Genomic DNA, 14,631 nt, shown 5'->3' with positions numbered 1-14,631 from the left:
AGCTTGGCTGGGCTGCTAGGCTCCAGTGAGAAGCATTGCTCTGAGTTTCAGAGGTTTAATCCTGCCAAGTAAGGAGATATCCTATACAATGCAGAGGAAGAGAGATCTCTTAAAAGTGCAAAAGGGAAAGAAAACCTAAATGCCACTGACCATGAAAGGTAGATATGTATGTCAGTCTTTCTCATGGCTTTCTGATCCTTCAGTTTCCATTCAGTCACAGCTAAAGGCAGAGGCAACACAAGGACACACACAAGGTGAGCTTAACAGTACTTTTAGTGAAGAGGATACAGTCCCTGGAAGTTCATTTCCATCACTGAATTACAGGAACTTACAACTCTATTGATGCCAGATAGATCAAAACTAACAGTGAGTGCACTGTATACCTGCAGGAAGTTCCTAACACATTTATTAACCAGTTCTGTGTGGAAACATCAGCTGCATGATTTGGAAGAATGTCAAGCCCCTAACACCTCAGGATGCTGTTTATTTTCCCTCCTCCAGGGCTGCAGCGAGCAAGTGCAAGAGCACCTTCTCCATACAGGAGGGACTTTGAAGCCAAGCTGCGCAATTTCTATCGAAAACTTGAAGCCAAAGGGTATGGGCAAGGTCCAGGGAAAATTAAGTAAGTATTAAAATCACTCAGTCAGTCTAAGGGGACATAACTTTGTCTTTTGTCATTCACTATCCATGAGGACAGGGATAGGGAGTGTAAAACACCCTGGAGGTTGCATTTTTTTACATAACCTCAGGGAAAGATAAGATCTTCATATACTCTGCAAAAGAGTGACCTTCAAGAGGCTTTTGTGTGGAAGTTTTCTTCCTAAAGATTCGTATTCTCTTACTTTCCCATTTCTTGCCTATTTAACAGGGATATTCATATTCCTACCTATAATTTGCCAGTAGGAGAATTATCCTTCCAGGCACTCACCAGATATTAACCACAGCTATATCATTGTAATGGTGGGATGACTCCAAATTCTTTGCATCTACATAGCAGTAGATATGTACAACTCAGGGTATCAGTGTAACTCAGGGCCAGGACAGGATCCTACACAAGTTAGTTTGTACATGCAGGTTTAACTTTCCATAGTTTTTTGTGTTGATAGCCCTCCTGGATTCAAATTGGAGAGATTTGTGCCAGTCTTCATGTGTTTGTGGTTCTTTGTCATTTGATTGTGGAGTTTCTTTCCATACATCTTAGTTGGCTTTTGAGTCTGTACCAACTTGTGCTCAATCTAGTTATCCAACTTTGCCAAAGGCTGTGGGCTGTTTCTAAGGTATTTCCTGGGCATCTGGTTGAATTTATGCCTCAGGCTGGCTTCCTACCAAAGGACATCTGTTGTGGAAAAAATAAAAGTATGAAGCCAAGCAATTTATTCCAGGCAAATGTCATCAGCAAAATGATCTTATAGAGCTGAGGAGTCCTAGCTGGTGGTTACCCCTTTTGGTGTCCTGCTAAATGAGTCCAAGGCAGACACTAAATATATTTTAGAAGGTCTGTTTTAAAATGTCCATGAACATATGAACAAGAAGGGTTTCTTGCACAGATGGTGTGTAAAAGTACTATCCATTAAGTTGTTGTAAAGATTAGTAAGGGAATGAGAGATGTGTTGTATAAACAGAGGCTGATAACTCCCTTTGCTTCCCCTACCACAGTGGCAGTATGTCCATGGACATTCACTGGATTAAATCCAGGAAGGGGCCAATTCCAGAAAGCTGGGACTTCATATACAGAGGGAACTCAAAGCCCCCTCTACCACATAAATTTGTACATATGGGTTGTTGCGGAGAGTCTTAGCAGCAGAGCAGCACTTTGAACCTAATGATGGCATTGTGAAGGAATTCACCTTCAGGGCACATAGAAAAGCCAATGGAAACCTCTAATGGTGAAGTAGCACGGGCACCAGCAGGTGCCATTTTATGAACTTCTCTGAGAACGAATGTCTCTCTTTATAGCTGTTGTTTACCTCCAGCCTCACAGGCTCCCACAAGACCCAATGATCAGATCTTTATTTCCTGTGATCATCAAACTGCCCTTTGCAGGTTGATTATACGGCGTGACCACCTGCTGGAAGGCACCTTCAACCAGGTCATGGCCTATTCCCGCAAGGAGCTCCAGCGCAACAAACTCTATGTCACATTCGTCGGCGAGGAAGGGTAGGGAACCACACAATGCTCTCAGCTCTGAGGCAGCTGCTATGTTGCAAAACAACAAGTTGACTAATGCTGAACCACTCTTGCTACGTAATGTTTTTTTTTGGTTTTGTTTTACCCCTGAGTAAGTGATTCATCTTAATCAAGGCAAACGTTTGTTAAAAATAACATAACAATAATGCTTCATTTTCCTATAACAGTTTTACCCCTTCCATCTAGATGTCTCAAAGTGACAGTTTAAGTGGTTAAATCTATTGTTATCTTGTTTGCTGTAGTTTTTTTTTTTCAGGCTGGAAGGGAAAACTCATCTCCAGGCCAGTATTTACACACTGAATTGGTCTGAGGGCTACAGCTAGAGACCAGACCTTTATCCAGTTTGTTACTCTAACTCTTCACAATAGATCTGGTTTTGCTTTAAAAATTTTAGCTTTGCATGCCAACTAATGATCATTTGTTATCCATATGTGGATTTCTTGTTTCCATCTTAAGTGAGAAACATTAATGCTGTTTAGTCCCTAAAATTTCATTCGTGCAGTTGGAATCTGAAAGCAATAGAAGTTTCCTGAGAAGGCCTTTTGTCAGGAAGCTTTGTACAACTCTTAAAATCCATGAGCCATTTTTGTATGATGAAAGCCAACCCCGGACCTTTTGTTTGTAAGCACAACTTTTCAAATCCACCCTGGTTCACCTCAAGAGCTATATTGTAATTGAGGGTTAATCCACATGCTTTTATAATGGAAAGACCATTATGTGTGTGTTTCCAATGTGCCATATGACAGAGGCATGAAATTGTATTTCAGTAGCTTTGCATGTAAAGTTTCCTTTGTTCAAAACCCATGTGTGTAGGATTTCAGTCCCAAAGGTATCAGACAGTACCTGAGGCAACTCCCAACATGTCCAGCAAATGCTGACACTCTCAGCTCTGAGGTGTCATGGCAAGTGAAGGGCTTCTGTCCCTTGTCTTGGAACAGGTTACATACAGTGGGAAACAGAAGTTGCCAGTCTCAAAGAGAATCACTTGGTGACCTCAGTATCAGGGTTTTTTCACTCTTACTTTTTATTATCTATGGATTCAATATTGTGTAATAGAGGTCATCTTTCACAGCTGATCTTGCCTCTGGCCTGCAAGTAAAGCATAAACATGTTGCACACTTCAGTTTATGTTTTTGGAATAGCGTTCTGGAATGCTAATACTGGCCAAAGTCATTTTGTTTTCTGTGTGGCATGGTGTCCTCAGGAGAAATTACAAACCAATTCGATGTGCAAATTCATTCATTTTTCACTGATTCATTTACATCTGAAGATACATTCCTCTAGGTTTTCTGCTGCTTAATGCTAATATACATTCTGCTGGAAGGACTCTAAGATGCCAATTCCATACTGAAGAGTTGATGCTGTATGGCCACGTGATGCTGTATGGGCACAGCTTCCCACGGTTCAAAGAAAAAGACCATTGAAAATGAACTATAAAGGCTTTATGATGAGTTAGTGTGTTGCCCAGAAATGCAGTAGCTAGTCTCCCATTGGAGGTTTTTGAACATAGACACATCTTTGTAGTTCTTTACTCCAGCTATTATCAGGCTTAACCCAGTACATTGATGTCCATGGAACCAGGCCTGGTCCATGGCTGGCACTGGTGGGTCATGTGGGCTTGTTACCATCCTCTTTTACAGGTGTGGCTTTCATGTCATCACATGATCCCAGAGCTAAGGTTCCTCAAAGAGAGCACTGAATCTCCAGACATAAAACACAGGAGGATGGGCCTGTCTGCCCTTTTCCATATTTCTAGTTGCACAAATCAATCTTTCAACCCCTTTCACTTATGCTTCTATAACTCCATACACAGACCATTCTGATCCAGTTGCAGAGCTTTCTACTTATTTTACAATTGTTAAGTAGAAGGAATAGTGTCCACCACAGAAAATCTTTTGGCACACATGATATATGGCTACAGATCATTTCTTCATATTGCTACATGTGGGAAAAACCTACTCACCATTATTAGAGAATGATCTGTTTTTAATAAATCCGCCAGACTTTTCATTTAATGCATTCAGGAAAAAATTTTAGTCTCGTTTTCCTTTTGTTTTCCAAGTTGAATGTAAAAATTCAAGGGAAAAAATGAGGCTCTCTACAGAGCAAATTCATACAACAGCAAAGCTCAATTTAGGATGTACCACATGAAAATAACAGAAAAGTGGAAGGGTTGGATGGAACAAGCAAAGAATCACCATTCTGTCTTAAGAGACAATTCTGCTGGGATTTGGTCTTGTTCTTTATGGTTTCTGTAGCTAAAAAAGCATCCTTGGGGCTAGATTTGGGTGCATCTCAGTGTAGGAGGGTCAGAGCAATTTCTCATTTAGCCCAGGCTTTGTGGTCTGTGAACCCAGGTGTTCACAGGCAGTTCAGACCCACTCACTAGAAAGCTACTCCTCTGCTGGCCAGCCAGCTGAGGCAAGGCTGGGCCTTGTACCTCCAGTTTGCTACGCTTTTGGAACAAAGGAAAGTAAACTACTTACAGCATGTGTCCCAGTTATGATTCCTCCCAGATCAGCCTTGATATTGGTGAAGTTTTGGCATTGCAACTTGTTCAGGAATCAAGTTTTGAGAGGAGAGATAAATCATGTTAGAAACACTTGACTACACAGGCTGCTGTACTAAGACAGCAGCCAGTGCAGGCAAACCCAGGAAATCCACTCAAATGATAGGGAGCCTCATTTTATCTTTTCTACCTTTTTCTTTCCAGGTTGGACTACAGTGGCCCCTCCCGAGAATTCTTTTTCCTTCTGTCTCAGGAGCTCTTCAATCCCTATTATGGGCTGTTTGAGTATTCAGCCAACGACACCTACACTGTACAGATCAGCCCCATGTCTGCCTTTGTTGAAAATCACCTGGAATGGTAAGAACATTTTATGAAGAACTGAAGAATTGTTTCAGAGCAATAAAAAAAATGGAAAAGCAAAACAAAAGCTCCCAGTTTAGACTGGAGTGCATACAAATATTGCTAATTCTGGGAAGAGGTGGGGAAGTAGGTTGTGAAAAGGAAGAGATGAACTAAGCATAAATACAAGATCAGGCTCTGAAAAAGCAGTTGTGATGAAGTACTACTATTAAAATATCCTGCTGGCATTACTTGGGACTTGATGTTTGTGAACTTCTGTGTGAACATAAAAAGGACAGGGAGAAGAGTTCTGCTTAATCCAGTCTTCATCTCCTTCATCCCTTTGTGAAAAGAGCCAGTGTGACCTTTCTATACATCACACAGCATTAGGTTTGTAAGCTGTGTAGTGTTCTCTGAGAGCCACATTGCTGCTCTGTTCCTACCACAGGCCTTAAAAAAGGCCCAGTGAAAGCAGTTTCCCTTTTCTTCCCTGACAGTGTCCCTGCTTGTTTGGGGCAGGGCTGGAAGAGTGAGCCAATATTTTAGCTTACTAAGTATGCAGACATATTTCTGATCTTGTTTCTTTATCAAAAGTTCTGAAAGCATATTGTGATGTCCTCATTTTCTCTTTCTGCCTGCAGATCTGTCTGTCTTGGGGAGTTGTTTTCACTTTGGTAGTTTCAGATGTGGTTAAGTGAAGCACAGGCTCCGAGCCCCAGGCATCACATGGTCCCTTGTGGGATTTCATTGTGTCAAAGAAGTGCTGCCACATGGACTTGTTCCTATGATGGTTTTCTTTGTCAATCTCACTGGCTCTTCTCAGAGATCCTTTTCTTAAAATGGGAGGCAGGCCCCTTTTAAATTGCAAATAGTATGTGTTCCTCTGTTCTTGTGAACAGACCCCTCCTTTGCTTGGCTTACAGCAGGTGGGAGATCATGAACAGTTGTGCTGTCACCTCTGTTAAAGTTACCCAGGGGAAAAGGAATGTGCTTGGGACTGGCATGGTTTCTAAATTGTTGGAATATTTTTTGTATTATCATTTCCAGCAGTGGAACTAACAATGATCCTTGCTTTAGAGTGTTTCTCAACTGACATGAGCAGGAAGAGAGCAGCTTAATTCTTACAGCTTGTTCACCTCCCCTGCAATCCTGTTCATTAGACATTATCTGGAGCCTTCCTAGTTTTCAAGAAGAAATAAAGTCTGTGCTGTGTCCTATCCTAACAGACAGCATGGATAAACTTCTGATTTAGGAGGCTGTTATTTGTAGAGATGTATTTTGACTTCCAGGCAGAGGGCCAACTAGGCAGGTGCAAACCCATGATCATTTTGCCCACATTGTGACAAAGCTTTTTCATAGCCTCCTCTGTGTCCAGAGATGGTGCTGCCATGTTATCTCAGAGCAGGTGAAACATGCCCTTGGTTCTCATCTGTTATAAACACTGTCCTTGCAAAGAGTTGCAATTTTCTTAAGTGATAAATTCTACTGCAAGACATATATGCTGTGTTTGATCCCTTCATTTTGTCCTTCTGTGCCTCAGGAGATTTTAACATGAAAGAGGCAGATTTTTAAAGGTGTCCTGGGTATGCAGAACAGCAGAAAGACACCTCATATGATTTTCCTGTAGCAGTTAGCATTTAACTCAAAAATCAACAGCTGTTAGACACGTAGGCTGTTTCTCCAACTGCACATATCAATCCAGCTTCTTGCATGCAGAATGTTATTTGGCCTTCAGACATTTTGTTTTCCTATTTTTAAGAAAGATAAATTTGGCCTCTTGGCCTGCAGAAAGAAATAAATGCTACGAATGAAAAGGTTTGCACATGCAGTATTGTTAATAGGACAAGATTGCATAACCCAAGGGGAAGATAAACAATCCAGTTGGTGCTTGGAAATACTTCATGAACCTGTTATGGAAATAATTGCCTGAGACCAGCAGTTTATAATTAGCCTGATAGGTTTCATGATTGGCTTGTAGATATCTAGACATTCTAAATGTTTTTATACTGTGTGACTGATATCAGCTATTCGTGTGTAACCTTAGAGTCCTGTGTTCAGAATTCTGTGCAGCCAGTGAAGATAGGAATTGAACCAACCTTCTTGAAAGTGAGTTCAGTTCTCCCATTAAGGCTTTACAAGCTAACTTCTGTGAGGACTCTGTACTAACTGCCTTGTTGCTGTTTGTTCCTGAGGAATGAGGTTTTCTGGTGTTCCCAGGCTTTCTTCATTCTCATCAAAGTCAGAGCTAGAACTTCTGTTTCTCAGATTTACTTGATGATAAGATTCCAGCAGAGCCTTCTTCCTGTCACATGCCAGAAATAGATATCACTTTCCTGTTCTCAAATCTGTTATGAAGCACCAGCTAACATAGATGAATCAGTTTGAGAGTTCCAGGGTCACAGGTAATTAATATTCATAGCCTTTTCAAAGCTTGAAGTCTGATGTCAGTCATGAAAACCACACAACCACAATTGGGTTAGATTTGCAGATTTCTTCAACTGTATGCTTTTTGGTGCTGTGGGGCTTGTTATTTATGTGAAATCTACCCTTGGCATGTTTTTCTCTATGGTACTTCTGCAAGACCTCTCTAGACACAGATATATAAAGAAACAGAGCTAGCAAAAAAATGCTCTCAAAATTATTTTACATTTTCTTAAGTGAACAGTGGTGAATTTGAGATAAATACAACAAAATGCAAAGATGTGAAGTTTTATTCATATTGGCAGAATGGAGAAATACACTGCTCTTTTTCCCCAGCCTAAAAGTTACAGTTCTGCCCCTTTTAGTGGCTTATTTCATGCTTTGTTCTTTGTACAAACAGCATTCTGAGTCCAAAATGAGCACATCAAAGCACAGACTAGTTGTATATATGCCAAGTTAAGAAAGAGACATAATGACTGGAAAATATTTCTCATTTATGGAGAAACTGAGATTTAACACCTTTCCTGCAAGCTTCCATTGAATAAGACTTTTTCCTTCAGTTAACATATGTGCATACTGAACACACAAAATATAAGATATCCCACATTTTTAAAGTTAAAATATTTTAAATCCCCTTCTATCTGAAAGGACAGATACAACTCCTAGACCAAGGAAGTTTGATGATATATTTTTATCTGCATGCTACAGAATGTACCTGAAGCTCATAGCCAGAAAAGCTGCTTTTAATCCGTTCCAGTAATGAGCCATTCTATCTGATCTAGGTAAATGTGTCTAGCTTTTTGCCTAGATATTTGAAAACATCTTCTGAAATACACCCCCTCTGGAGGTACTTCACCCTTTTCCACATAAGTGGGCAAAATGTGGAACAAAAGAAAAAAATGTGAAAACAAGCCCAGCCTCTGCATAAAAGGCCAAATGGCCTAGACAGAAAAAAATCATTCACAGACATTCATTTGGAGATCTGAGGGATCTTAACTTGAAACATCTTTTTTCTGTGTTTTCATTGTGAATTAGTGACAGCATAGGTTTTTGTAATAGTAAGCATTTGTGGATCTTGCTGTGACATTTATGCAGCCAGAGAGCAGCACCCCAGTGCTACAGTTATCTTAGAGGCATTTACAGCTTGCTAATCGTACTTAGCATTTTGTATCCATCTCAGAGAAGCCCTGTTGTGTTTTGTTTGTTTTTCTTTATATGAAAATTAATGCATTTGTTTATCAGACCCTTTAGAAAGTTGAAGACCTGTGAGTAAAATGTTTTTGTTCAGAATCCTACTGAAGGCCACAGACATGATACACTCAGACCCAATGCTCAGGTGTCCAGAAGTTGTAGATTATTGCTGGCCACATTGTCCTAATGAACTCTATAATTTGATGCTCATTTAGAACTGCTTTGTGGCAGGACTTTCTTCATTCATTTCTCATAATGAATTTTCTTTCTTCTCTCTAGTCCCCCTTCTCGTATTCTAGTCTGTGCCACTGAGCAGAGTCAGACAGAAGACTTGCATGAATGTCTGCATCTCACTCTGCAGGCAGATGGAAGCCTGGTGCACCCATTCTCCATGCAGACAAGATCTTGCTTTCCCTGTGCTCCAAGTCAGCTGACATGGTCACTGCAACTGCTTGAGCTGAGCAAATACATGCTGTCTCCCATCAGGGCTGATTGCTTCAGGCATGATGGCACTGCCTCTGTTGCTTTTACGTGTTCTGGCACTCGGGCAAAGGCAGCTCCCTTTGCCTACACAATGCTGTGGGGGCATAGCCCCAGCTAACCTCTGAACAGCCTTTTTATTTGTTTTGTGTAAATGAGAAACCACATAACCAGCACTATCCATGTGTAGCATGCTAGAGAATGCAGGGTGTTGTTTTTCCCTTTTTTTGTTACTATAAAGCCAAGGAGAACTGAGAATGTTGCAACTTCAGCTGTCTTTTCTCCTTGGAGAGCTTGGTTGGTTTTCTTACCCCGGTTTCCTTATGAGTTGTGCCTTGTGCAATTGCCCTGCCTATCCATCAGACAGATTCCTAATCAGTTTAAGACCTGTCTGACAGGAAGGTAAATGTCTTGAAGATAATAATTTCCTAAAAGCTTTGTCAAACTTGTGTCTGTGTGAAGGACAGATCCACGGAAGAGTGGCTTAGAGAGGTGGGGGAAGAGCTCAGCAGGGATGTGTGCTGTCTGTCCTCACAGCTGGCCATGTGCTGTCTGTCCTCAGAGCTAGCCAGGCAGCATGAGTGAGCTGACAGGTCCATCCCAGGCACAGGCTGCAAAGCAGCCACATCATCTTCCTCGGTAGCTCAGGGATGTGAGGCAGAGCTGTGCATGCTCAGGGGAGACAAAAGGGAGAAACTGGAGATACTCCAAAGCCTGGGAAGTGCTAGCAGAAATGTGGAGGAGGAACTGGGAGCTACTGCAGTGTGGCAATGTGGGGCCATCAGAGGCAGATCTATAGGAAACAAACCTCTGTTAATCCTTCTACACAGAGATTGACTTATTTCAATTAAAGTGTTTTTAAAGAAGGTGACAAATTGCCTTATGATCTAATGGGTTGTATTCCAATGCAGACCAGCTCATGGGATGGATTTAGGCACACTCCCTGGCTCTTTATAGAAACAGTGGAGAAATGTAGTCATAACATCTAAGCAGGAGGTCTGGAAACAGCCATTACTCCTCTCCATTGACTGAAGGGAGCTCTTAGGAATATGTGGTCTGAATTACTCATGAATCTCTCTGACTTTTCAGCTGTTGTGGCAGGCAACCTATATATGGCCCAATACCTGTTCAGTCAGGGAGTTAGAAACACTGAGTTTGGTTTTGGGCTTAAAAGGGCCACTTGTGTGGGTGTGCATTTGGGGGAGGAATTAATTTAGGAGACCAATTTGCAGCCGTCTTGAAAGGGCCTGTTTATGCTAAACACTGAGAAATCATCCCCTTAAAAATCAGATAATGCACCCCAGAGTGAGGCATCAAGCTACATCCAGTTGTTTTTGAAATTAGATGATTGCCTGGTTGCCTCAGTTTCCATCTGAAGAGATTTCCTAGTATGTAATCAACTTGAATTCCGTTTGATGTACAGTACTGCTAGGAACTGCTTTGAAATTTTCAGATGAAAGGCACCGTAGAAAACCAAAGCATTTAATGTTATGTTAGACCATAAATTTTAATTACTAGCAATATCTTATTTTAAATAAATTATGTCTGCATGAGAAATTTTCAAGCACTATTGTAAATCTTCTGGACAAGAATGATATTAAAATAAATGTGCAGCTGAAATAATTTATAAGACCTTTTCACTGTGTGAAAAGGGTATGTTACTGAAATGCCTTCTTGCTGCTGTACTGTGATCTCTCTCAGTGCCTCCTGTACTTAAGTAAACTTTGATTTTCCTATTAAGTTTGATGTATGACTGTATCACATACAGCCTGCCTCAACAGCTGGTTAATTATTTATTATGGGTCAGGAGGAATTGGAAGATTAAAGGCAAACCAAAACTGAAGGAGAAAAAAACATTCTTCCTAACAGAGCTTGTACAGCAACCATTTTTTCTTTAAAAAAAGGTTCTGCTTTATATTTACCTTACTCTTGACTTTCTCTCTCTTACTAGAGAATTTTTTCCAAGCTCTTTTGAGGATCAGAATGGTGTTGCTTTATGAGTTGAAAGAAGAGATGTCTCTCACAGTCTCTACCCCTTTTCCCTTCCCTGAGTCTCAGAGTGTCTGTAGCACTTCTTCCAAATTAGAGTTTGGTTTGAGGGAAAGGCGGCTGTTCTGTTTTGTTCTGTATTTACAAAAGTCGTATTTATGGGTTTTTCCCTTGCTTAGGGCCATTTAGTCTTTTGCAATGCTGCAGATTAAATCTGCCCATGGGAGGGAGGTTTCACATGAAAATCTCTGTAGTGTCTGCACCTTGCATGTGGCAGAGGAGAAGAGGGTAAGATCCATGCTGTCCCTGAGCACGTGGGCCTGCAGGGAAGCAGCAGGATGGGCAGTGATTGTCTGTGTACTGGTAGTGGTGAAAAACTCCCCGTGAGTGATGAACGTTGTCATATCTCCTGTTCCAGCCACACTGGAATGGCAAGGCTGAGCTGTCACTATGAAGTATTGCTCAGTCATCATTCCCCTCCTTACTTCTCACTGCATTTTATTCAGACTTCAGTAAGGTAAAGCAAATTCAGCTAAAGCAGGTGCAGAAATTCCCAAGATAATCTTCTTTTGTAAGTAACACAATTCATACATCAAAAGAAAGACTGCTTATAGAGAAATACTGTTTTCAGTAAATCACCCATATTCATTTTTGAGTAGCAAAGGCATTTCTTTTTCTGTAGGCCTCTCCCTGGGATTTTTTGAAAGTTGGAAGTTTCATTTGTTTATTGAAAGTATGTTTATTTGTTTATTTCAGTATGTTACCTTAGTGTTACATTGAATTCCAGAAAAGGGGAATATTAAAGATTTATCTGATATGTATGTTTTTGAAGGGAGAAAGGTAATGTTTGTCAGTTTTGCCCCAGCTTGGAAGAGGAACATTTTTGAAAATTCCCATAAAGTTATGGAGGATGAGAAAAATCCTAAGCTGGTCACCCTCTAAGAGAAAAGTTCATGTGATAGCAAGAATACAGAAGTATACATTCAGCATCTTGTGGCTTATTGAAGGAAGCTTTGTACCCTGTGACTTATTCTTCCATTGTAGAAAATGGCATACTAAAAACTGGAATTATTTAATTATGTTGGAAAGATTTGTAAAGAAAATTAAAAAAATTTCTTAGGCTTCAGAAAACAAATGCAAAGGTTCTGCTGTTCTGCATGTTCCGAGAAGAGGATCAGAGCGGTCAGTTTGCAGTGATATTAGTAAAAGCTGGAAGTATTCAATGATTTGCAAAACAAGACCTGTAATGGACTGCCAAACATTTCATAGCATGTCTGACTATCAGCACCCAGATTTCTGACATTACTCAATTGAGGATCCTCGTCCTGAGAGACAGGCATCCTTAGCCGAGTTGCAGCACAGTGCAGACCCAAGTGTGTGGCTTTGGACAGGGGTGGCAAGTCCAAAGCCCGTGGACTGTTTGCAGTTAGCTCAAGGATATCTGCATCACCTGCAGATGCACTGCCCCTGAGCTGTTTGCAGTTAGCTCAAGGATATCTGCATCACCTCTCACCACGCAGGGTAAACATTCCTGGGTGCTTACCAGGGCTTTATGATGAGCAGTCTCTCTCATGCTTAAATACCCCAGACAGGCTGGAGAAGATGTGCCTCCTTTGAGAATAAGTCAGTTATTGTGGCTGCAGTGTTTGTAGTTAGCCATTGAAGGAAAATGTGCAGTCATTCAGCTTGTGTTTTTATGACACTCTTGTCTGGCAGATGACTGAATCTGTGGATTTCCCCATAGCTTGACTAGTTTGTTTCAACACATGGAAAAGCTATTGAAAGCAAACATAAGTCATGTGATGTCTGAAACTTCACCAATTCATAGGTTTGCAAAGTGCCCACCAACAACTCTTCCAAAGTCTTTGACTGAGAAATCAAAGTCTTTGATGAAAATGTTCTTTTGCTTGTTTGAAATAAAATGACCCATAAGCATCAGACTGAATTGAACTACCAGGAACCGATGATAAACTCATGATAAACTGATAAACATATAAAATGTCAAATAGACTAAACAAATAGAATGGAGAAGGGACTCAGAGGACTGTGATTCCATTGCTGACTCTATCACTTGTTTTCTTGATACCTTCAGATAAGTTATTCTACTTTTGTATTTAAGTTTTGTCAATTTTCACAGGGAAATATTTGCACTGATCTCCTCTGGAAGCTGATCCTCTGCTTTGAGATTTGCCAGTCATCAATAAAGTCTAAGATCTGAGAAACACAAAATGTAGAGGTTTGTTTTCTGCTAGCCAGTAGCTCATACCTCAGTCTGGATCCCCTCCATAGCTGCTGGGCAGAGGAGTGTTTGCCAAGAGTCTCCCAGGCCAGTGTGTCTTATCCCTTGTACCAGCAAGAGAAGCTAAGGGCAACCTGGTGCTGATGGAGGTTAGTGGTGCTCGTGCTGCTGTGTTCTGGCAGGGGTTCTCCCCGGGGAGGATGACTGTGCATCATGGTCTTGAGGCTGAGAGGTGGCTCTGCAAGCAGAGATGGCCACTTCAGCACTTGGACACTCCTCCTCTCCTCCTCCAAACCCCTGCATTCATGGAACATGTTACTGATAAAATGATACCTAGCATAGATTTCTTTTTGCAGAGAGAGACCATGTTCATTTTTAATCTCCTTACAAGATTTAAAGGCAGACCTGGAAATCAGCTCTCCGTTTCCAACGCGTGGTGTCTCTGGTGCTCAGACAGCCCATGACACCGAGGCTGGTGTGCCTGCCATGGCCCCATGCAGAGGAATTCCTGCACCTGCAGTGAGAACTTCTGGCACAGTTCAGCTCATGTGCAAGAAGGCAGTGCCAGCAAATCCAGCGTGGGCCTCCCTGACTTGGCTGCAGTGCTGAGCTAATGCAGCTGGAACCCTTTGTCCGTGTGAGTGTTTATCTGGAGCTACTGTGTGGAGGAAAGGAACCATCTGATACGTTGTGTTGAAGAGAAACCCAAGGGGATTTTATGAATTTCCCTTATCTACATTATCTTTGCCTCTCATTTTTCTGGATAAAGCAGAATAGCCTGCAGCTTTTGCCATAAATTCATGCTTTCTTCTCTGTGACACAATTAGTCTTTTAACCTTTTCTGTCAGTTCTTTTGTGGTGGATATAGCCAGGACATAAGAAAGAAGAAAAGATATTTTGAGTGAACAAATGGCTAGGTTAGGGACAAGGAAAAGACTTGAAGGATCTGATTAGGTTAAATAAAGACGTAATAAGGTTTGGATTATCTCTTTGTTTTTCAGTTGCTGGTAATTTAGGCTTCAGGAATGGTTTGAGGTTTAGTTGCTAATTTAGGATGCATGAGCTCCAGAGATTTAGAAGGACATGGATAGTTCACATTTCCATCACATGTAAGCAATAGTTCTTTTTCATGTGGCTACTCCTTGGTACTGAGAAATGTGTTCCACTTGCAGATAGATCCAGAAAATAGAAGTAGGCAACTGAAGTGCGAATATTGTACTGACCTTTTGCAGCAGAAAATATATGCACAAATTAGCAATAAAATGAGAGATTGGCT

At 41.1% G+C, this 14,631-nt stretch overlaps 1 protein-coding gene across 4 annotated transcripts in view; it reads left to right on the top strand.

Moving 5' to 3' along the window:
* The window catches only part of HECW1 (HECT, C2 and WW domain containing E3 ubiquitin protein ligase 1), a 253,036-nt gene that overhangs the window by 211,881 nt on the left and 26,524 nt on the right, over window positions 1–14,631 (top strand). For all 4 annotated transcript variants that reach the window (XM_066557176.1, XM_066557193.1, XM_066557201.1 and 1 more), the window contains 3 exons: window positions 502–622; window positions 2,044–2,157; window positions 4,901–5,053. In XM_066557176.1, coding sequence (XP_066413273.1) covers window positions 502–622; window positions 2,044–2,157; window positions 4,901–5,053 — 388 coding nt within the window. The remainder of the gene's footprint in view (window positions 1–501; window positions 623–2,043; window positions 2,158–4,900; window positions 5,054–14,631) is intronic.

Source organism: Molothrus aeneus, chromosome 1 (assembly GCF_037042795.1).
Source record: "Molothrus aeneus isolate 106 chromosome 1, BPBGC_Maene_1.0, whole genome shotgun sequence".
Lineage (NCBI taxonomy): Eukaryota > Metazoa > Chordata > Aves > Passeriformes > Icteridae > Molothrus > Molothrus aeneus.
This window is presented reverse-complemented; position numbering and strand designations above follow the sequence as displayed.